General features: G+C 41.2%; 3 protein-coding genes across 4 annotated transcripts in view; 2 read left to right on the forward strand and 1 right to left on the reverse strand.

The window, feature by feature from the left end:
• Window positions 1–12,159, forward strand: part of npepps (aminopeptidase puromycin sensitive) — a 28,449-nt gene extending 16,290 nt beyond the window's left edge. Inside the window, exons 10-23 of the mRNA XM_044340315.1 lie at window positions 174–338; window positions 559–663; window positions 750–810; window positions 910–1,019; window positions 1,293–1,356; window positions 1,467–1,606; window positions 4,344–4,478; window positions 6,342–6,561; window positions 7,033–7,175; window positions 7,711–7,767; window positions 7,960–8,067; window positions 8,692–8,847; window positions 9,517–9,564; window positions 10,576–12,159. Of these exons, the coding sequence (XP_044196250.1) occupies window positions 174–338; window positions 559–663; window positions 750–810; window positions 910–1,019; window positions 1,293–1,356; window positions 1,467–1,606; window positions 4,344–4,478; window positions 6,342–6,561; window positions 7,033–7,175; window positions 7,711–7,767; window positions 7,960–8,067; window positions 8,692–8,847; window positions 9,517–9,564; window positions 10,576–10,722 (1,659 nt within the window). The 3' untranslated portion in view covers window positions 10,723–12,159. The remainder of the gene's footprint in view (window positions 1–173; window positions 339–558; window positions 664–749; window positions 811–909; window positions 1,020–1,292; window positions 1,357–1,466; window positions 1,607–4,343; window positions 4,479–6,341; window positions 6,562–7,032; window positions 7,176–7,710; window positions 7,768–7,959; window positions 8,068–8,691; window positions 8,848–9,516; window positions 9,565–10,575) is intronic.
• Window positions 12,160–14,004: 1,845 nt separating this feature from the next.
• c3h6orf120 (chromosome 3 C6orf120 homolog) lies at window positions 14,005–19,973 on the forward strand. 2 transcript variants are annotated; one of them, XM_044340626.1, is made up of 3 exons: window positions 14,005–14,121; window positions 14,787–14,815; window positions 16,220–19,973. In XM_044340626.1, exons 1-3 carry the CDS (start codon window positions 14,111–14,113, stop codon window positions 16,783–16,785), a joined length of 606 nt encoding a protein of 201 aa, XP_044196561.1. In that variant the 5' UTR covers window positions 14,005–14,110; the 3' UTR covers window positions 16,786–19,973. The 2 variants fall into 2 exon arrangements, with proteins under 2 accessions (XP_044196561.1, XP_044196571.1); XM_044340636.1 differs by lacking the exon at window positions 14,787–14,815 and having other exon boundaries at window positions 14,011–14,121.
• An 824-nt stretch (window positions 19,974–20,797) lies between these two features.
• mrpl21 (mitochondrial ribosomal protein L21) lies at window positions 20,798–21,643 on the reverse strand. Its single transcript, XM_044340640.1, has one exon. The coding sequence runs from the start codon at window positions 21,604–21,606 to the stop codon at window positions 21,022–21,024; it is 585 nt and encodes a 194-aa protein (XP_044196575.1). The 5' UTR covers window positions 21,607–21,643; the 3' UTR covers window positions 20,798–21,021.
• Between the last annotated feature and the right edge of the window lie 1,344 nt (window positions 21,644–22,987).

The following is a 22,987-nucleotide window of genomic DNA, read 5'->3' on the forward strand; positions in this document are numbered from 1 at the left end:
AAAGAAAATGCAGTATATGAATGTTATTTTGTCAACATCTTACCCATTATCCACCAGTTAGTCAGAACATTTGTCAGTATTTGTTTTATCTGTTGATCATATTTTGGAAAGGAACAATTTTGAAGGACATGAGCATTAAAATGTGGTCTTTTTGGTTTTATGTGTGTGTGCAGGAATGGTGGACCCATCTGTGGCTTAATGAGGGATTTGCATCCTGGATCGAGTATCTGTGTGTGGACCACTGCTTCCCAGAATACGACATCTGGACCCAGTTTGTCTCAGCCGACTACACCCGCGCTCTGGACCTGGACGCGCTGGACAGCAGCCATCCCATAGAGGTGGGATTCACTCTGTAGTCCGCTAGGAGCCATGTTTTCATGATGACTGGTTATTTATTTTAACTCAAGTAATTATTTTTGAGTGTTTGAAGGGCAAATAATGTCTTGGTACACAGGAAGGTATTGGTGTAAGGTATAGCGTTAGACTCTAAACTCTTGGGTTGGTCGTGTTCTGTGGATGTTCCCCGCTTTGACCGTCGGATGATGTTATGTTCTTCAGGTGAACGTAGGCCATCCGTCAGAGGTAGATGAAATCTTTGACGCCATCTCCTACAGTAAAGGAGCATCTGTGATCCGCATGTTGCACAACTACATAGGAGACGAGGTTGGAAACAAAAGTTTGCTTGCAGCTTGTTTCTGTTTTGTTTTTTTTTAATATCTCGAGGCTTACCTCTCTCTTTTTCTCTGTAGGACTTTAGGAAAGGAATGAACGCCTATCTTTTGAAATTCCAACATAAAAATGCATCAACAGGTAACATGCAGGAAATATTCTATAATATTAAAGATGAAACAGGTGTGCGATTTGATTTCCTGGATTCCTAATCCTCTACTTTCTGGCTGTCTTCCACAGAGGACCTATGGGACTGTCTGGAACAGGCCAGTGGGAAACCCATCGGTGCAGTGATGAGCTCGTGGACTAAGCAGATGGGCTTCCCGATTATTGTAGTGGACCAGGAACAGGTGAGCTTCGCTGGACACAAGCTGTTAAATCGACCACCAGACTTGAGTGCTTTAAATCAATGTCAAACATTCGGTGCAATGACAAAACTATTCAAGGTCAGGAAAGCAGACAGACTCCTCCAGCCACAGTGGTTGGTTGATATAAGAATTCACCAGACAAAATATATTAGCTACCTACCTTTTTTTTACATAAAAGTCAAATTAACCAGCAGAAATGATTATTTTGTACTGTTTATTGCCTCTTATACACACTGACCATGATGTTATTTATAGCAAGGTGAGGACCGCGTCCTCAAGATATCTCAGAAGAAGTTCTGTGCCAGTGGACCACATAATGGTAAGTGTGATTTTTGTTATAGCATTGGTCACACAAACAGGACTTTTTGTTTGTTTGATATAATGCTGCGGTGGTTTCTCATTGGCTCCCTCTCTTCTCTGTTGGAACAGGTGAAGATTGCCCCAACTGGATGGTCCCCATTAGTATTTGTACCAGCGAGGACCCCAAATGCACCAAGCTCAAAGTTCTGCTGGACAGACCGGAGACAACCATCACCCTGAGCAGCGTCAGCCCAGACCAGTGGATCAAGGTGAGGCCAGTCTACAGTTCTTCCAACACCAGCAGCTACTGTTTCCACTGTATCTGCTTAAAAGACATTGAATTCAATCCCTCATAAAAGGCCTTAGAAAGTATTAGAAGCTGAGTGTCAGAGTAGCCTTTCTATCTATTTTTACATAACGTAATTTAAAAACACTATGCCATCAATAATGTGGCTCCACAAGCCTGTCTTTAAATGCAGTCAAGCCAAGTTTGTGAGAAAGATCATTTATATACAAACAGGTAAAACTTTAAGCTAGACAATCACCATCGTTGGTAAATTTTAACCCTCTTCTGAATGGAAGTGGACCATTTTTATTGTTAACTCAAGACTGTGTGGCGTTTCCAGTGTCTTGCATGGGAGTGACAGATTGTTGGTTGAGCTGAATCAGTGAGTCATAAGAAAAATATGCGTCAGTCCGTCCTGATTTTCCTTACAAGTGAAACATCAAAGGTCAAACAAAGTTCGGTGAATATAGTTCCTCGTTGTCAGTTGGGAGGAAGAGCAGGAGAGGATGTGATCATCACTCACACTTCCTCTGTCAACCAGCTTAGTTTGTACAATTGTTTGCCAAGTCTACTGACAAAGACACAGTGTACATTTAAAATACCACTTTAATGCTGGTAAGCAGGGAGTCACTCGATGTCCTTTTGGATCTGTATTCTTCATATATATATTTACAAGCCATCTGTAATGGTATCATATGAATTTTCCATTTTGTAATTTTGCTCTTTTGGTGTTTGGGGGGAGATTTTCATCATCTGTGTCGTTTGTTGTACCGACTGTAAACCCCCTGAGGCAAAGTAGTGATTTATGATATTGTTCTGTATAAATAAACTGACTTGACTTGAGTATCAATTTGGGTTTTGACAAATGCAGCAAGAACATGAACAGACTTGAGCAATGTCTCACGGGTACGAGTTGCAAATTGGCGGAGCCGTTGATGATGTCGCTGTCTGAGTTAAGATTCCTCAGGAAGTAAACAAAAGATTGAAAATGAATTGCACTTTTTTTTACAGCCGATACTGATTTTAAATCCCCACTGCTCCAACACTGTTTACAGACTTATTCAACATTCTGTTAACGACTAACTTAAGAGCAATAAGCTGTTCAGCTTCAGAATACATTTACATTAGTTGGTACAATTGTTAACAGATCTTTTTCTTTCTGTTTCAGCCCTCCGTCCAGACTAAAACTTTTACTAAAGCTTTTCCAGAGTATCACGATTATAAAATAATGATTTTGACTGCTGGTGCTCATGTAGTGTTTATGAGATGCAATTAAATGACTATTTCATATTCCGTTGTCTGACAACAGAAACAGAAAAATACGTAAATGACAAAAATGATATTGTGAATTTGACACAGTGTAGCCGGAGGGGACTGAACAGAGGTTGAATGAGATGAACGTCAGCAGAGTAACAGACTGTCTGTAGCTGTCCAGTCAGAGCCGGCGGCTGTGTGGCAGCAAAGTTAATGAGACAACTTTCTGACGATTGATTGATTGATTTTTGTTGGACGACGTTGCGACCATCACATAGTGATTTGGTCAGCTGGGCCATCTGTCCTACACGTCATCTGACGTTGGCTGTGATGCAGTTTTGCTGTTGTCAACTGAAAAGATGGTGAAGAAAAAGAGACTAAGCAGTTTTCTAAAGTTCAAGTGATTCATTGTGGACAGAACCTGACCTGGAAGCTCACAAGTCATTTTCACAAGGAAACAGCATTACAGAACTAGACGGAGTAATGTAGATGTAGTCTACTTCTCAGAATTACTCCAAGGAATCGTGCTGAAAGTTAATGTGGAACTAAAAATATTCCTACCTCAGAGTAGGAATTTAGACTCATTTATGAAGCATCATGCTCTGACTGTTAGTAAGGAGGAGGACTGCTCCTAGGAGAGAGTGTGACGCCGCTGTTTTACGACACTCAACCATAAAGTAGAAACTGACCTCTGGAGCTCTCCTAAATGTTGACCAAGACAGGAGTGATTTAAGTTAAGAGAGTTGATCAAATGCTTTTACTCTTAGTCCCCGTTTACACCTGGTATTAACATCCGTCTCAGGTGATTCGATCACAAGTGGACAGCTCTAAATACAGGTGTAAACGCACTCAAGACGCATTGAGGACAGATCGATCAGATCGGAGGTGGTCTGGGCCACTTGTGACTACATTCATTTAGCAGTGTAAACACAATGCCTCCTGGACCACATTGAAGGACCACCTACTCAACTGACGTCCTCTATTTTCCGGCGACTAGCGAGGGAATTGCATCGCTGCCTCCGGGTCCAAAGAAGTTCAACTTGTTTGATAACAGGATAAACAAATTAATTAAATTAATTATCCTTGTTTATTTGCATATAGAGCGGGGAAGTGAGATCCGATCACAAGTGGTCAACTCAAGACACATGTGGAGACGGATGTTAACACCAGGTGTAAACGGGGCCGTAGTCCTAAAAGTAGGACCAAAAATGTGTCGCTGAGAATTTTTGTCCAGTTAGGAGTGATTTTCTACTCTGAGAAGCTTGATAAACGCGGCCCCAGATAAGTCACAATTGCCAGTGTTTGTCAGCGTTTTAGGAAACACTAAACCCCCGAGCTTTAGCATTAGTACGACTCTGTTTCACTCACTCTAAGCCATGCTGGATAAGAGTACTGAGTGTGAGAGGTAATCTTTTTTTCCCACAGGCTGACCCAGTTGTGTCCCTGCTGCTTTTTATTGTTTACAGATCAACCCCGGCACTGTGGGCTTCTATCGTATCCAGTACAGCTCATCCATGCTGGAGAGTCTGCTGCCGGGCATCAGAGACCTCAGCCTGCAGCCCGTGGACCGGCTCGGCCTCCAGAACGACCTCTTCTCCCTGGTGAGACTGACGCACAAAGCTTTTTTTTTACTCTTCGTGACAAATGGAATGAGCCACATCTGAAGTATTTAGAAACCCCCCAAAAGGCCAATCGTTTGTCCGCATGCAAAGGAAGTCCACTCCCTCCCAATGTAAACAAATACATGGTGCAGAATAGAAGAAGAAGAGAGGAAGACTGAATAGGGCTTGAGGGCCAGTTTGACATGTGTGTGGACATGTGTGGAGAAAGGAAGTCCAGTCGGAGATTGTGGTGTGTTAGCCTGGAGCTGCTAGCGTCCAGCAGAGATGAAGAGAGCTACAGAGTTCCCCTTTAACATGACGTCTCACAGTTGATCTTCAGAAGGTCTTAACAGATGATTATAACGCATAATAGATAAAGTAAAGACCAGAAAAATGGTAAATCTGTCTTTTCTGTTTTGTGTGTTCTGTAACCAAAATGTAACGGATGAATCACAGTGACTTCATTCATCTCCCGCTGCTTCTTTTACTCCTTTCAGCTGCTGTTGTGAGTCAGTTTTAGGTTTCATGTCACACCTTCATGCCTTCATACCTGGCGTCACAATGAAAGAACTGTTTTTTTTTTACGATGGTTGAATCACATGCTGAGTTATGATGAAAAACGCAGGCATCTAACCGTAAATCTTGTCTTTATTGAATTCCAGAGATGATGTTGTTAAACTGAACATCAGGATTAATTTGGTGTCACCATATTAAAATGAAACTTTATAGATTCTGTTTTCATTTCTGTCCTCACCTGGATGTAGAGCAGCGATCGTTGCAAAATTAGGGGGAAACTGTTTTTATGGATGTGTTTATTACTAGGCGGCAAAAAAAGTTCATTCACACGTTACTTCACCTTTTAGCTCAATGACCACAGACCTCATCCTGACCTCAGAGCTCAGACGTAATTATGACATGAAACTTTATAGAAAGTGTTTCATATCAAAATCCCAAGAAAAGTGACCAAATCTTGAATGAAACAGTGACTGGTTTGGAGAATATGTCATAAGTAACGCACATTTAGGTTGTTTCTAAATAACAGAGCTGCAACGATTAGTCAATGAATCGATTAGTCAGTTGACAAAAATGCGCTACTGTGTGTGTGTGTGTGTGTGTGTGTGTGTGTGTGTGTGTGTGTGTGTGTGTGTGTGTGTGTGTGTGTGTGTGTGTGTGTGTGTGTGTGTGTGTGTGTGTGTGTGTGTGTGTGTGTGTGTGTGTGTAGTCGTTACTGTAGCGCATTGCAGTAATGACTTCTGCGGCGTTCTCTTCACAGGGATCCCTGGCAGGAGCATCGCTGCCAGGATCCTGATGAGAGTGCGAAATCATGAACATATAACACCTATTCTGTTTTCATTGCACTGGCTCGCTTCCTCCTTCAGGACTGACTACAAAGTCCTGCTACTCACATATAAATCCATCAACTAATCATACCACAAACCTCCACCCGCACCCTCAGATCTGTCTCCGGACCCTCGGTACTAAGCTCCTGACTATCTGAGGGCAGTACAGACCCTAAACTCTTTTTTTTAAAAAAAGGCCCAAATACCTTTCTATTCAGGACATATTTTCTTTATGTTATGTGTTCTATGTGACTAATACTGTAGCACTTTGAGTTTCACTATGAATGATATTATTTTTACTATTAAATATGAATATTTTCTGGTTTCTTTAGTCTTCGGTGACAGTAAACTGAACATCTTTTGGTTTGTGAACTTTTGGTCGAGACAAAAGACATTTGAGGACGTCACGTTGGACTTTGAGCAACAGTCAGACTTTTCCTAAAACCTGCTGTTTAATATCTTTCAAAGTGACATGAAAGGCGACTCAAACTCTACAAAATGCTAATTTCTTTTGTGGTTTCAGTCTCGCGCGGGGATGATCAGCACGGTGGAGGTGCTGAAACTGATGGAGGCGTTTGTTAACGAGCCCAACTACACAGTGTGGAGCGACCTCAGCTGCAACCTGGGAGTACTGTCCTCGCTGCTGTCCCACACAGACTTCCACGAGGAGATCCAGGAGTTCATCAGGGACCTCTTCACTCCCATCGGCCTCGAACTGGCCTGGGACAGCAAACCAGGGGAAGGTGAGGAAGGGGGCCGGACAGGAATAAACTTGTCATGTGGTTCAAATCTTTTTATTTTAGACCTGCATAGTTTCATTTACTCTAAATATACTTTTAACTGAAAGCCCTGGAATTTGTTATAGCATTTTCATTACTTTTATGTAAAGCACACCACGTTATTTTGATTCTCGCAGGGTAGAAAATAGAAATGATATAGAAAAAGTTATTTTAGATTTAACTACTACCAAAAATTATACATTAGTGTAACTCACTTTATATATCAATTCAAGCTTTGTAAATGTACTTAAATACATAAATGGGGAATTAGAGTCGAGTGTTTCTCACGCTCATACTTGTACTTTACTGTTCTGGTTTATACAAATTATTGTTACCATCCTGTGATGAAGCTTAGATTTAACCCGACCTGTGGAGGAGCGCGGTGCTGTTGGGTGAGAAGGACAATAACCCGAGTGTGACGTTGTTGTCCTGCAGGTCATCTGGACGCCCTGTTGAGAGGGCTGGTTCTTGGGAAGTTGGGGAAGGCGGGACACAAACCCACATTGGAGGAGGCCCGGCGGAGATTCAAGGACCACGTGGAGGGCAAACAGAGCCTGCCTGCAGACCTCAGGAGCCCGGTAAGCAACGAGAAGTCCACACACGCGGCTATTTTGTTGGAGCACTTCCCCAAATGTTCGTTTCCTTCATGGTTCAGTTTGAGGTGATAAAAGAGGCTTCTATCATCGCCACTGACAAGCTGCAGATAAATGTCGTCTGTTCAACATCTGACTCTCTGAAACCAAACCACGTTCAAAATATGGCCTGAGCACTTTTCTTGCAAACGTATTTGTTTTAGTGTAGGATAGAAACTTAGATTCAACTGTTTTTATTTGCCTATCTGTGCCATTGCCAAGTCGTCAGCTGCTGTAGTTGACGTGCAGTGAGTCGGGTGATGGCTCGCGGGATGACATCAGGGTTTCTTCCAGGAAATTGTGTAGCTGAAGTGGTAAACTGTACAGATCCCCCACAGACACATCTTGTCTTGTGATGGGTTTAGTTAGCAGATGACAGCCTCAACAATTGTCACACTCATTAAAAAACATTTTCTGTGTGAAATAATATCTGCTGTTTCTCCCTGAAGTATTAATTTTGTGTGTTTTTGTTTTTTTTCAGGTGTATTTAACAGTGTTGAAGCACGGAGACAGTGCCACATTGGACACGATGATGAAGGTAAAACTTCAGCTGATCAGCAAACTGCACAATTAACATGTTAGATATAGGACCAGTCAAAAGTTAGGACACACTTTCTCATTCAAGGGAATGAGAAAAGGTTGTCAGAAGTGATCACTGTCAGAATATTTATATTAGATTTATTCTGTCTTCTCTCTCTCTCATATATCTATTCTTTGTCTCGTCCCTCAGCTTCACAAGCAAGCAGACATGCAGGAAGAGAAGAATCGTATAGAGCGAGTGCTCGGCGCCATATCTGCCCCTGACCTCATCCAGAAAGTCCTCACCTTCGCCCTCTCGGTACATATGACCACGATTACTGCATGTCACAATTTTGGTTTTATTTTGAGTGACAGAGGAAATGAAACAAAGGTCACATATCAACAAATGTGCTTCTAATCATGTGGTTTGGAGGTTACAGTTTAGATTTTGAGGTTGTTGTTGTTTTTTTTTCCTGGACCTTGTGTTAAATGACATTTCAGTGCTGTGTGGCCAATGACTTAATGGTTTATAGTGAAATGCTGTGTGTAATGCACTGTAAGGAAAGTGCAGTTAAGTTTCATATTTGTCTAGTAATAATAATTATTTTCTTGATTAATCGCTTGGTCTGTAAAACATGAGAAAACAGTGAAAACAACATCGTAAAACCCCAAAGATATTCAACTTACTATTAGTCTAAAACAAAGAAAAGCAGCAAATTCTCATGTTTAAGAGGCTAAAACCATCAGAATGATTAATCAAACATCATATCAATAGTTGCTGATTTTCTGTTGTTAGCAGCAAACAAGTTTCAAGCCTTTTTCTTTTTGGCTCAGTGTCCAAGTTTTCTAACAGGAAGGGTTTCTCACCAGCCAGCTGACAGCATTTGAGCCTTTATATAATCTCCACTACAGCTAACCTCTCTCTGGGTCTTCTCCCCGACAGGAAGAGGTTCGTCCTCAGGACACAGTGTCAGTAATCGGGGGCGTAGCAGGAAGCAGTAAACAAGGCCGTAAAGCTGCCTGGAAGTTTGTCAAGGACAACTGGGAGGAGCTTTACAACCGTTACCAGGGTGGTTTCCTCATATCACGGCTCATCAAGGTAAACAAGACTAAAGCTGCAGTCAGATCAAAATCCACCTGCCCAGAGGAGGAGGGGGGGTGTGGGGGTTGGGGGGGGGGGGGGCAGGAAACGGCATGGCAAAGGGTTGTAAACATAAACTGTGTGAGTTAGCATGACTAGTGTGCTTAAAACAGTCCACAAAGTTGTAAATTCAGCATTTTATGAAACATCATTAACCTCTGGCACTGTCCTTACACTCACTACTGTCAAACAACCTCTCTGCTTCTTGTAGTATTTCACCACACAGCTATAAAAGAAGAATATAAACAAACAATATTTCCTGAACGATATTTCCGCTCTCTCAAGCCGGATGGATGTTGGAGATCTCCCTGATTGCACGAATTTTATCCACATAGAAATGAATTGGAAGTGAATCTACAGCTGTACTACCCAACACAAGACGACCACACGTTTATTCTACTTTCTGAACTAAATTATCATAATTCACAAATAACCAGAAACACCAGTTTATGTTCTGTTGTTTTTAACCACAAAGCAGTTGGACTGAACCACATTTTATGTTTGCAGTTAGTCGTAGTTTCAATAAAAAATGTAACCAAACTGCTTTCAGTCAAAGTGCAGAAACCTCTCGAGTTTGTTGTTTTTCTTCCTGTTCAGTTCATATGTTTCTTGTTTGCTTCTTTGCAGCTCACAGTTGATGGATTCGCTATTGACAAAATGGCTGCCGAAGTAAAGGTGAGAGCGCTTCACGAAACTTCTCGTTAGTTTTTTCTGCAGTTGCGTTAGTTATTTTAGGTGTAAGGTGTAAGAGGTGTACTCCTAGAAATGGTTCTTTTTCTGGAGAAAACAATAAGAATTTAGTGCTAATTTACAAAAGTATTTCAACCTTTTTCTGAAATTAAATGCATGTTGTTTTGGAACAGATTTGTTCAAAATTAAAACAACAAAAATAACCTGTTCTTCAAGCTGCATTTAGCAATTTTGACCACTAGATGGCAGAAAAGATTTCACAGTAACAGCTGCATATTTACACATCCAGTAGTCAGAGAGCAACATTAGCATCTCATTAGAGCTGTATCTGTCCACCTCATGAAAAGAGTCCAATCCAACTAATTATAATGACTGCTTATTACATTAACAAGTTGATTTAATGTTAACATCCAAAATATTGCTTAATGCAGGTTTAACGGCATCAGAGCAGCATCAGGCCACATTGACCTGATCCGATGGTTGAAGCACAAAATAACTTTATATGACTTTAGAACAATTATCAGTAACTCTAATTATCTTTTTGTATGAACTCTAATATACTCAAATATGTGTTATAGTTTTTACATTCAGTATTTCTGACTCATTCTGGGGAAGTGACTTTATTTTGTGAAGGACTTGTGACCTTTTGTTGAAGAGTTTCCAACATTTTATCTTAAAGATGTCAAACCTACAAACAGCAGCTTCACTTAACTGCTTCCCTTCAAAGATAGTTTCTTTGTTGAGACTGAAATTTTTTTTTTGACCTTGGAAACAAAAGTCTCACTGCAAGGTCCATTAAGGAGCTGTTCTGGAGCTTTTGATCAACTTGTATGATCTTCCCAAGCAGAATAAATTCATGTTGTAGATGTTTAAATTCCCATTTTTCTACTAAATGGACCTTGTGTTGACATTGTTTTGTCAGCTACATTTCTTTGTCCTTTGTCAGAAGGTGTGAACTCTTTCATGAACTTCATGAACTTCTTTCCGTCCCTGCAGAGTTTCTTCGAGAGTCACCCGGCGCCGGCGGCCGAGCGCACGGTGCAGCAGTGCTGTGAGAACATCCTCCTCAACGCCGCCTGGCTGAAACGCGACGCAGACGACATCCACCAGTATCTACTGCAGCGCAAAGCGCCCCCCGTCTGAGCCGCCGCCCCCGCCGCCTCCTCCAGCCCCCTTCCCCCCGTCCCCCCTCTCCCTCCAGCGCGGACCTCCCAGCATCATAGCTGCCTCGGCCCCCCCTCACTACAGACCAGAGTGGGCGACCAGACGTACTTACAGCAGGCTTCATTTCTCTAAAGAAACTATGAAACAAGAAGATAAAGCCAAGAATTTAAGAAAGTGTTGGAAACACAAAGAGACTCTTTCTACGTTAACAAAGCAAATCCATTTTAGTCAGACCAGGAATGTAGTTTTACCCCCATTCTGTCCACGAGCAGACGGCACCTCCCGCCAATCAACAAGTAACGTTAAAGCGGCGCTCGGCGACGTCGCTGCAACACTACGACCCTCGTAACGACCGCTAACCCTGCTAACGCACTCTGTATCACACCCGTATACACTCCCCTTCATCCACCTCTGCGTCGTAGCTGAGAAAACTGTGAATCCCCCTCTTTCCTCCCCCCTTCCTCCCTCCCTCCCTCCCTCCCTTCCTTCCTGCTCATTTTGAATGCATGAAGTGTGATTTTCTGCATTTGCTGCTTTGTTTACTTCTGTTTGTTTTCTGTACAAACAAAATGATTTGTTTTTGTTTTTTTTGTTTCATTTTTGTCCCCCCTCCTCTCAGTTTGTGTTCACACACCTTCACCCCCCCCCACCACCACCACCACCCCGCCGCCCCTCCCTTCTTGTTCGGGCGTTGTGATTTGCTGAAAGCAGAAGGCACCTGGGCAGAATGGGGTTAATAACAGTAGTGTGTGTTGTAGTTTTCAACAGCAGTGATTCTCCATTGCTAATAAACGGTTAGGATGAGGCGAGCAGCGCTAGCATGGTACTACATTGTAAACTGTATAATGTATAATGCAAATTTTTTTTTTTTTTTTTTTCGGACGATGTTCCTTTAAAAGATTTAAATGGAAAAAGTTCATGGTTATCCGTTCCCCGTCCCCTCCACCCCACCCTTCCCCCGCCAACAACCCCCCCCCTCCCCCTCCCCCTCCGGAGCTCTGTTCAGTCAGAATTTGTATAGTTTGAATCATCAACAAGCATATTTATAAAAAACAAAGGAGGAAAAAAAAACAAACCTGTTTCTTTATCTGCCACCCTCAATGAAATGAAGACATTGGCGTGTTTTTATAAGACATCAGATGCAGTGATTTATTTAAATGTTGAGATAATCTTATATTCTGAGGAGGAGAAAAAAAAAACAAAAAAAAAAAACAACACATCACAACACTACTTTTCGGGGCCTTTTCATTCAGAAATAACATCAGGAAAAACGCCTCTTCATAGGGTTGAGAGTCCGGCGAGGCCCGGTCTGGACTTTGTGGACGTGACAGATCGACTTGACTCCGCCGTCTAACTCGGACGCCTTAAATTGGTCGACTGGTTTGCAGTAAAAAAAAAAAAACCTTTTAAAAAAAACAAAAAAACGCTGAAGTGGTGATAATAGTGACTTCCACAAATGTATCTAATGTGACAGATTATGCAGACTTGTTGAACGAGTATATCTATATAGAATTTACAATTTGATGTGGTTTTTGAAAACATACCAAGTCATCCAACCTGTTGTTGAGACCCCTCCCCTCCCCCCCCCCCCACCACCACCACCACCACCCCCCCCGGATCATTAGTTGTTGGGTTTTTTCTTTTTTTTTCTTTTTTTTTTTGTTTATTTTTTTTTTGTTTTTGTTTTGTTTTTGTTTTTTTATTTTGTTAAAAACTACAGTTGGTGTTCATTAAAGTGAAAAAGGATTCTAAAAACAAATCATGTGAAATTAGTACACTTGATTGATTTTTTTTTTTTTTTTTTTTTTTAATGAGTGAGGTGTGAGTGTGCATGCCCCCGAAACAGATTTGTAATTTATCGGCTCTTAATGCACTTAACGACATTTTGTACGAGATCAAACGTTAAAGGACGAGTTCACAGTTTTTTTTAAGTCTGTCTTAAAACGACAGTCAGGAGCCCAAATGAACAGTGAAATAGTTTTTTTTTCTTGCTGTTCCTCCTGTTCATACTGACTGAAGGGGATCTTTAAATATCCACTACGAACAGGAAGAATGATCACAGCGAGGAAAACCTCTTTCACCGTTCATACGAGCGCCTGCTGTTGTTTTAAGACGGACTTGAAAAGTTGTGAAACTGTCCTTTTTAAAGACGTGACGAGATGATCGATAGCAGCACTGAAACAGATGAAGACTGTTTATATATCTGCATTAAACCTAATGAGAATAAAATTGTTACAGATCAACTTTAAGAATTACGAGCAGAAAATTTTAAATCTCTACACATTTTTGCTTTGATGAGGTGTCGGTAGGAGACTTTTGAGTTTTGTGTCGACCGTGCGGAGACGTTTAATGTTTTCTTGTCTTTTTCTAATGACTTCAGTTCAACAATGTGGAATGTCTTTGTGGTTCTGACTTATAATACCAAGAGAAAAAGCTGTCAGGGAGGACAGCTTTGACTTTTGGCAAACATACATATGCAGTCCAATAAAGTAACACTTGATGATACGTTATCTCTTACTGCAAGACATTTCTCAGGTGCATTAAATATTCCTTCCTGCGGTTTGTTTTCTCCCTGCTGCTTCACAGCAAACAGGACGGGTGGAAGCTGTTGGGATATTCATTCAACTGTTCTTACATCAATAGAGGATAACGCTGGATTAGCAAGCAGACCTCTATTTGCTGTGTGACACTTTAAAGAATAGGTTCACAATTTTTCAAGTCTGTCAAGAACCCAAACAAATATTGAGACACGTTTTTCTTGCTGTAATAATTCCTCCTGTTCATACTGACCATTAGAAGATCCCTTCATAATGACCTTACAATGTAAGTGATGGAGGACAAAATCCACAGTCCTCCTTCTGTGCAAAAATGAATAATATGAAGCTTCAGCCGCCGAAATGAGTCAAATCAAGTAGATATCTTTCAACGTTAGTCTCTTTAGAGTCCCTCTTTTTGTTACTATTCTTCCACCTGCAGCTCAACAAGGAAACACTGAAGCTAAAAAGACTGTAAATGTGTCAGATATCCACTTGATATGACTAACTCAGACTGCTGAAGCCTCATATAAGGCTGTGGATTTTGGCCTCCATCGCTTACTTTGAAAGCACATTTGAAGGATCTTTTAACAGCCGGTATGAACAGGAGGAATGATTACAGCGAGGAAAACCTCTTTCACTGTTCATATGGACACCTGACTGTTGTTTTAAGACATACTTGGTAAATTGTGAACCCGTCCTTTAATGTTTGTATCCAGCAGAGGGCGGGTCTCAGCTGGTGGGAGAATCGGAGAGGAAATAGGAAGTGCAGAAGAAGTGAACTTTGTTTCCAGCAGGTTTCTGACTGTTTGGATGAAGATGCTGGTTAGGAAATGACAGCTGTGTAAGTAAACGAACCGGAGTTTTAATTTGCCGATTCATTCGTAGCCTAATTCTCAAGTTTTAACGTTATTTTGCGGCCTCGCTTTTCTCTGGAAACATAACCGGACTCAGCTCAACCTGAACAGGCTAGCAGAGTTAGCTGCGTAACGGCTAAATAAGTAGCTAGCTGATAGCTCAAGCTAACGTCAGTCTTATTTCTAAAAAAAACACCCGGTGAGCTAACAGTTATATAGCTAAACATTTAATTAAAGTAGGACGTATTTTCTGTCTTTCTTTCTTTTAAAAACTCACCTTGTCAGACTGATGAAGGCTGTTGGCAGGTGACATGTTAGCATGTTAGCATGAAACTCAAATGTTCGTACAAATGAGGCTTGAATATTTTGATTTGTCACATGTAAGTTAAATGTTTTTAATAGTCGTTAAGCTGGATGTTAAAGCGGGTGTTAAGTGTCCTGGTTAATCTGTGATAAACGTTGTAACCGTTATAACCGTTTCAAAGGTCAGAGACCCAGCAGGTTATTTTTAGCTTCACTGAAACTCAAAGGTTTTTGTTTTTTTTTTTTCTGAAGACACTCAGCTCAGGTTTTCACCGGTGAAACTGTGTTAACTTGTCTTCAGCAGGAAGCCTTACAGGTTTCTCTTTTTATTCTTTATTCTCTTGGAAAGGGGCCTCAGAAGTCCAAGGTTCACTGTGTGTAAGTTGGTTTAATAGCAAGTTTGTTGGGGGAGAATTAGCACAGCTGGAGTACAATATGAACTAAAACAGGTCCTGCATTAGCAATAATCTTGTTGGTTCACCTTGTAGGGCGGTGATGGAGGAAAAAAAAGGGCCATTTCACTGATCTTGTGGTAGAAATTCACAGCAGGATTTTATGTCTCTCCATGTTGTTGGTTGTAACCATGTAGAGCTCCTCTTTTTCACTTAAATGTGAAGGTAGAAATGTTTACCTTTTGTAATACAAATGCACAATATCTATATAGGGTAAATTTTCTAATTTGTCTAATGTGGTCTGGATGGGAAAAAGCAGTGAAATCGCCCTTTTTTTTCAGTTTTCACAAATAAAGCAACCTCATGCTGACACATTAACATGAGCTAATAAATGCATTGTTCATCCGGAAACCACTAAAGGTCGATGACTCACTCCAGAGACTCTTAAACACATTGAACAAAAGCCGCAGCTATTGATTTTCATTATTGATTAATCTGCCGAAATGTCAACTGGGATAATTTCCCAGATCCCAAGGTGACGTTTTATAAACTGCTTCTTCTGTCACAAAGACGATCAATTCACAAAGATACAAAACAGAGAAAATCAGCAGAATTATCACATTTGAGAAGAACTTTTTTTACTTGATAAATTACAGAAAACAATTACTTGATCATGAAAATTGTTTCTTGGTGAATTTTCTGTCTCTCCTTTAGCAGCTTAGAATATGACGATATGTTTTACATACATTAGCATGTAACCACCTGTATGGAAATAATCTTGTTATTTACATTCGGTAGCTGTTTTAACTTCTAACTGCAGGCACTCAAGTTGGAAATATGTTAACCTCATGCTGACACGTTTACATGAACTGATACGTTTCCTGTCAAATAACCACTAGACGTTGCCAGTTGTGAACATGTTTAATATTAGTAGGATTGATTAGATCAGTTTCTCCAGGTGTCATCATGAAGTCAGAGCATCACGTCTGTTTCTAAAGTCACAGTTCGGGCTCTTGGTGATTATTTTTGTCATCAATTAAAAAGTTTTCATTAAGCATTTAATCTGTCTCAGTTTTAATGAGTCGTTCAGCGTCGAGCTCCAACGATTAGTCGACGGACAGAAAATGAATCACCAATGATTTTGATAGATTAATCGTTTTGAGTCCTTTTTATTAAAAGAAAAAAAAAGCCCAAATTTTCTGGTTCCATCTCCTCAAATGTGAATATTTCCTGGTTTCTTTAGTCATCTCAGAAAATGTATGAGGATCAGGAAATTTTTCAAAACAATTAATCGACTATCAAAATCGTTGGCTATGAATTTTCTTCCAATTGATTAACGAACTAATCGTTGCAGCTTCTGCTTTCATCTGTGTCTTGTGGTGATCGACAGATGCTTCCACCATGATGCTGAGCTGCAGCGGTCTGGTCGTCGCCCTCCTGCTGTCCCAGGCCAGAGGCTTCCTGAACCTCTCGGAGGACGACGTCCCTGAAGAGTGGGTGCTGCTCCATGTGGTTCAGGGCCACATCGGGGCGGGAAACTACAGCTACCTGCGCCTCAACCACGATGGGAGAATCATCCTGCACATGCGCAGCCTCAAAGGAGACGCGGACCTTTACGTGTCGGATAAAACCCTCCGGCCGAGCTTCGACACCTACAAGCTGCAGTCGGCCACCTGCGGCCATGACGTGGTGGTGGTGCCGGGGGACTTCGCGAGGCCCGTCGGCATCGGTATTTACGGCCACCCGTCGCACAAGGAGAGCGAGTTTGAAATGCGGGTGTTTTACGATCAGACGGTGCTCCAGGACCCGTTTGAAAAGGGCTTGTACTCTTCAGAAGACGGACATAAGCAAAAGAAATCCCCTCAGGCCGCAGACGAGGACTTTCAGGAAGAGGAGTCGATCTTTTGGACGATTCTAATCGGACTTTTAAAGATTATACTTGAGATTTTGTTTTGAAAAAATTGTTTCCTTCCTTCCTTTCTTGCTGCTGTGACGGAAGGAGGAGATTCTGCTTTCTCAGTTAGTTCCGATACATTAAAGATTATTTTTCTTTCGTTCTGTACGGATGAGAAAAAATGTCACACCAGACTCCAGTGGGAATTCTAGCATTTTTAACAATTCCTTGCTTATGATCAAACCTACATACTTGATAGAAACCTTTAAAAAAAAGTTGAAGTAAATACGTATCTCTCTCTCTGTTTCCAGTCAAACTGTAATAAGTCTGTATGTTTGAAGACACGCAAATGAACATTAACCTGTCAAATTTAGCAGGGTGCTTTGCCTTTTCATACAAACAGTGAATGAAGTGTAATTAAGGTAAAGCGCAGATTTCTACATCTGGGCCTCTGGGACAACAGAGGAAAGAGGTTAACCGCTGAGAGGAATATTTGTGGCATCTTAAAGGATAGGTTTTTCATCTTAATACAACACTCACATGCCCACAGTTATATTGAGAGAGTTACTGGTCACTAGAATCATTCCTGCTGGCCATACTGGCCGCAAAGTGATCATTTCCTACTTCAACTACAGCGTAAGAGACTCATTGAGAGCAAAATGCTTTCTTAAGATCAGAGTCTCTGTGATCTGTCTCCATGAACTCTGCATCTTTTACATGTTTTTATAGTCTCGACGCGATGAAACGTACAAATTATGAGCAGGAAACGAGGGGTGACATGACGGAAAGATACCCTGCCGGACTGGGACTCGAATGGAGTATCAAGCTCTGTTTTCTTTTTTTTATTTGTTGAGGCTGCTCGGCTTTTATGACCCGATAAACCAGGAATGTAAATGAATTCGTTGATACTGATGTTTACTGATGTTTAGATGTCATTCATTTAATGTCAGTGGAGTTATCAGGTTTATCAGGGAACGTTTTAGCAGACCGGAGTCTCTGCTAACAGAGAGCAGCAGGGTGACAGCTGTCTGGTCGAACGAGGGCCAACAGGCTTTTGAATAAAGTGCTATGAGAGTTCAAACTAGGCCTACTTGCAAACTTGGCCGATGGTTGTGTGAAGTGGCTGTAAATTTAACGGGATTGTCTGTTTTTGGAAAGTTACAAAATCTGCTAGAACATCTGGTTCTGTGAAGCACTTTGTTTGAACCTCACTGAGGCTTTCAGCCAAATCGAATGGGTTTCTTTTAAGGCTGCAACTAAGAACTATTATTGATTAATCTGTTGATTATTTTCTTGAATTTATGTGATTAGTTGTTTGGTCCAAAAATGTATGAAGTTTACTGTCATAGAAGACTAAAGAAACCAGACAATATTCACGTTTAAGACGCTGAAATCAGAGAATTTTGACCCTTTTTTCTTGAAAAATGACTCAGAACAATTAATTGATTATCAAAATAGTTGGTTATTTATCGAAAGATTGTTGCAGCTTTAGTTGTTTGGTTGTGAAAATGGTGAAAAATGTTGATCATTGTTTCCCAAAACCCAACACGACGTCCTCAAATGTCTTGTTTTGTCCCGACTTAACAACCCAAAGATATTCAGTTTACTGTCAGAAACCAGACAATATTCACATTTAAGAAGCTGGAATCAGAGAATTTGGACTCAAAACTACTAATTGACTATTGAAAACTTAATCATCTAATCATTGCAGCTCTAGTTTCTTTCAAAGTACAGCCCCTTTTTTAGTAGACGACTCCCTTCTCTTTGTGTTTTCATGCTGTGGTTTGGTGGAAGTGATAATACCTGGTAGGAAAAAACACCTTCACACAAACTGCCACGATAAAAACACCTGTTTGATTTGTTTACCTCAAACAGCTGAAGCCTTGTGTTAGTTTAACTCTATTACAGCGTTATGAAGGAATCACGTCACAGCCAGTACGGAGAGAAGTAACGATCACAGCGACTAAAAGCTGCACATAAGACATGTGAGTGTTTAAAAAAAACAAAACAAAACCTATCCTTTAACTTTTCATACATCTCAAAATCTAACCAAGATTTCTGTCGTGGCAGACGCTCACTTCCGCCTGCGAATGAATGAAACCGCTTGTCTTAACTCCGCATATCGACATCACTCAAAAACAACAACAACTGAGCAATACAGTCGTTTTTTGAGAAGAGGTTCCAGCAGGACAGGTTGTTGTTGGACACACACAGTAAAGTCTGAAAAGGACAATCATCAAAATACTTTCTGATACTGTCCCACTAACGCTTGATGATCACCAAAGCAGACCATGGTTTCTAACTCACTGTTGTTTCCTTAATTTAGGCTCCAAATAGGAACCTCTGAAGACATTTCTACCAACGTGTTAACATCAGCTGCAACTAACGATTATTTTCATTATCTGCTGATTATTCAGAAAACGTGTCACAATTTCCCAAAGCCCATCGTAACTGGGGTTGCAACTAACGATTATTTTAACTGTTGATAAATCTGTCTATTGTTTTCTCCATTAATCGATCAGTTGTTTGGTCTATAAGATGTCAGAAAATGGTGAAAAATCGTGATCAATGTTTTCCAAACACGTCCTCCAATGTCTTGTTTTCTCTTCAACCCAAAGATGTTCAGTTAACTATCATAGAAGACTAAAGAAACCAGAAAATATTCACATTTAAGAAGCTGGAACCAGAGAATTTTTCTTTAAAAAAATGACTCCTAATGATTAATCGATTGTCAAAATAGTTTTTCGATTAATTCAATAGTTGGCAACTAATTGATTAATTGGCTTATCGTTGCAGCGTTAAATGTAACATCTTGAAATGTCTTTGTTTTGTCCGACCAACAATCCAAAACCTCCATATTTTCAGTTTACTGTAATTGACCCGGAAATTTAGCATATTCCTACATTTGGGAACCTGGAACCATCAAATATTTGGCATTTTTGCTTTAAAAATTACTTAAACGATTGTCTAAGTAGTTGTGGATTAATTTACCGTCTATCGATTAATCGACCGATTGTTGCAGCTCTACATCAGGAGGTTTTATTTGGTTTGGTAGCTCATTTTGGGGTTTTTTTGCCTGTTGGACAAGCTCCTGGTTTGAAACATCACCTCCAGGATCAGAGTTCATTTATAAGTAAACTTGTCACCACTGAGCAGAAATGTTCAACAGTGCCTTCAGATCAGTCCTCTGCAGGTTTCCTGTTTCCAGAGACGATTCAATCAGGTTTCTTAATAAAGCAGTTTTGTTTTACAGACTGTCATAATTCTTCTGTCTCGTAAATCGTTTTTTGTTTGTTTCAGGCTGAATGTGGAGTGGAGCTCAGGTGATACAGCCTGTTAGCTGAAGGTTGATGGTTTGAATCTTGAGGATAAACTGGGAGAATGCTGCAATGTGGAAAAAATATTTATCAAAACCACCAGAAAACCTTCTCAGTACTCAGAACACCACTGTGTGTAGTCTCTAACACCTTAGCTGGTGGGCTGCACCCATGATTATTTCCATTATTGATCATTCTTTCCATTAAGCTTTTAGTCAGTAAAATATCAGAAACTACTGAATATATATGACACTCAAGCTGCAAGTGACCAACAATCCAAAACTCGTTATTTTCCTATTTACAGTGACATAAAACAGAAGAAAAGCAGCAAATCTTCACATTTGAGAAGCTGGAACCAGTGGATGTTATATTTTTGATAAATAACTTAAAGGACGAGTTCACAATTTTTCAAGTCATGTCTTAAAACAACAGTCAGGAGCTCAAATGAACATTGAAACATGTTTTTCTTGCTCGTACTGACCATTAGAAGATCCCTTCATAATGACCTTACAATGGAAGTGATGGAGGACAAAATGCACAGTCCTCCTCCTGTGCAAGAATGTATGAAGGGATCCTCTAATGGTCAGTATGAGCTCCTGACAGACAGACTTGAAAAACTGTGAACTCGTCCTTTAATACATGTCTGAAGCGGATCTTAAACATTCATTTTGCACCTTTTAATACCTTTTCATGATTTGAAAAGCAGCTACATCCTTCGACTGTTACTGGTGAGACAGAGACATTAAATATCTTCCAGTCACATTTCTGAATACTATTTATTTATTTACAATAATAAACCCAACGAACACGTGAACAACATCTGCTCCAGTCTGGACAAACACAGTCTTGGTTTTGTTTTTGTATTAAAGCAACAACAAGACTACGAACAAAGTTATTGACATGTTTGTTTACACCTTTATAATAAAGCAGTCAGTCAGTCTGTGTGTGATATATTATTCTTCCTCCTCCTCCTCCTCTTCATCATGTCAGTGCGGGGTTCAGCTGGATGCTGTTGATCCTCAGCACCGTCTGCGGCTGGATGATGGTCCTCTTGCGCTGGAACCGGTGTCTCCTCCAGAAGCGCATGTGGATTTTAGGCCAGGACTCGGTCTTCTCGATGACAGTGGCCTCGACCCGGACCAGCTCGTTCCCCAGCAGAGGCCTTCCGATCAGGGTGAAGTCCTCCGCGCCGACCAGCAGCACCTTCTCCATGCGGATCCGCTCCCCGCAGTCCGCCTCGATGTGGTTCTCGATGAGGATCAGGTCCTCGGCGGTGACCTTCCACTGGCGACCGGAGAAGTGCACCACAGCGAACAGACGACCGAAGTCCTGCCCGTGGATCATCTGGTTAACGGTGCTCACCGTGGCGGCGTGCCGGGCGCGCTGCTCCTCCTCCGGCTGCGGGCTCGGCTCAGGCCACGGCGGGCTGGACAGGGACGTCCGGGGCAGCACGACCCCGCTCACGGTGCTCTGTGGCCGGAGAGCAGCGGGGAGCAGGAGACCGTGTCTGGGTACCAACATGCTGCATGTCCTCCACAGACCCGCACAGCCTCTGCTCAGCGCCATCTTTACAGGAAATGCTCTCCGTTTCCGCTGCGCATGCGCGACTTTACAGTCACCTTACTGTCTGTCAGGGCTGGAAACAGTTAAAGGGCAGGTTCACATTTTTAAGTGTCCTAAAACAACAGCCAGGAGCCCAAATGAACATTGAAACCCGCTTTTCTTGCTGTAATCATTCCTCCTGTTCATACTGACCATTAGAAGATGCCTTCATAATGCATTTACAATGAAAGAAATCCACAGTCCTCTTACTATGCAAAAATGGATTTAAAAGTTTATCTGACGCTAATAAGAAGCATCAGCGTCCAAATGAGTCAAATCAAGTAGATATCTTTCAATATTACAGTCTTTTTTGTGCCAAAGTCCCTCTTTTTGTGAACATTACTTCCACTGCAGCGCAACAGTTAAACACCGCCCGAGGAAACGTGCATTCCTATGAAAGTTGCACAAAGGTGCATGAGGCTAAAAAATCTAAGTAGGTCTATCTACCTACTTGCAGTATTTACATGACACACCCACTTGGTTAGCTATAGGCATGAGCAGTGAGATGGTTAGGGTTAGGGGTCAGAGGGTGTGTGTCATGTAACAACATGGAGGGGGTGTCATGTGGTGAAGTGGGTGTATCTAGTAAGTCTGCAAGACTGCAGTTAGACCCTTCCCAAAAAATTAGATCTGATTGGCTAGTACTCGTTGCCTTTGTTGGTCAGGTTGGTTAGGTTTAGGCATGAGGAGGGAGAGTAAAGTGGGTGTGTTGTGTAGGGTTAAGGTGAGTCTGTAAGACTGTAGCTAGAGCCTTCTCTCACAGCCCGGAGCTCTTCCTGGAGGCTCGCCCCACACAGCATCTGCTGAGCACCATCCTGACAGGAAATGCTCTCAGTTGGCACTACGCATGCATGTCACCTGACTGTCATCTGACTTTTCTGCTTCCAGAAACAGTCTGTCAGTGCTGGTAAAAGTTCATATGATTCTTTATAAATGTAAAAGTTACATAAATAGTAAAATATCACAATTTTGAGGAAGGCTACTTGTAGTTTACTTGAGTATTTCCATGTGATGCTACTTTATACTTCCACTCCACTACATTTCAGAGGGAAATGTTGTACTTTCTACTCCACTACATTTATTTGACAGCGTCTTACAAAAAGCAGTGTGTAGTCGGGGTCACATTTCACATGTCTATGAGTTGTTAACAGCTCCACCAAATTGTGGTTTTTCCCTATAAACTTCTCACATGCTTTCATTTCAATAAATGTTCAAATGATCCAATATTTCAGCAAACATCAAAGATTAAGAGATGCATTCATGTGTAATCAGTGACTAACTTAAACTGCTTTATATACTGATTGGTAGCTAATACATAAAAACATTCATATTTTTTAAACTTCAT

Source organism: Thunnus albacares, chromosome 3, assembly GCF_914725855.1.
Source record: "Thunnus albacares chromosome 3, fThuAlb1.1, whole genome shotgun sequence".
NCBI lineage: Eukaryota > Metazoa > Chordata > Actinopteri > Scombriformes > Scombridae > Thunnus > Thunnus albacares.

Bases quoted from the DNA above. Each gene is read 5' to 3' on its own strand.
- mrpl21 (XM_044340640.1), bottom strand. From the start codon at position 21,606: ATGGCGCTGAGCAGAGGCTGTGCGGGTCTGTGGAGGACATGCAGCATG.
- c3h6orf120 (XM_044340626.1), top strand. The intron at 14,816-16,219 runs GTAAGTTGGTTT...GGTGATCGACAG, and splicing joins AAGTCCAAGGTTCACTGTGT to ATGCTTCCACCATGATGCTG.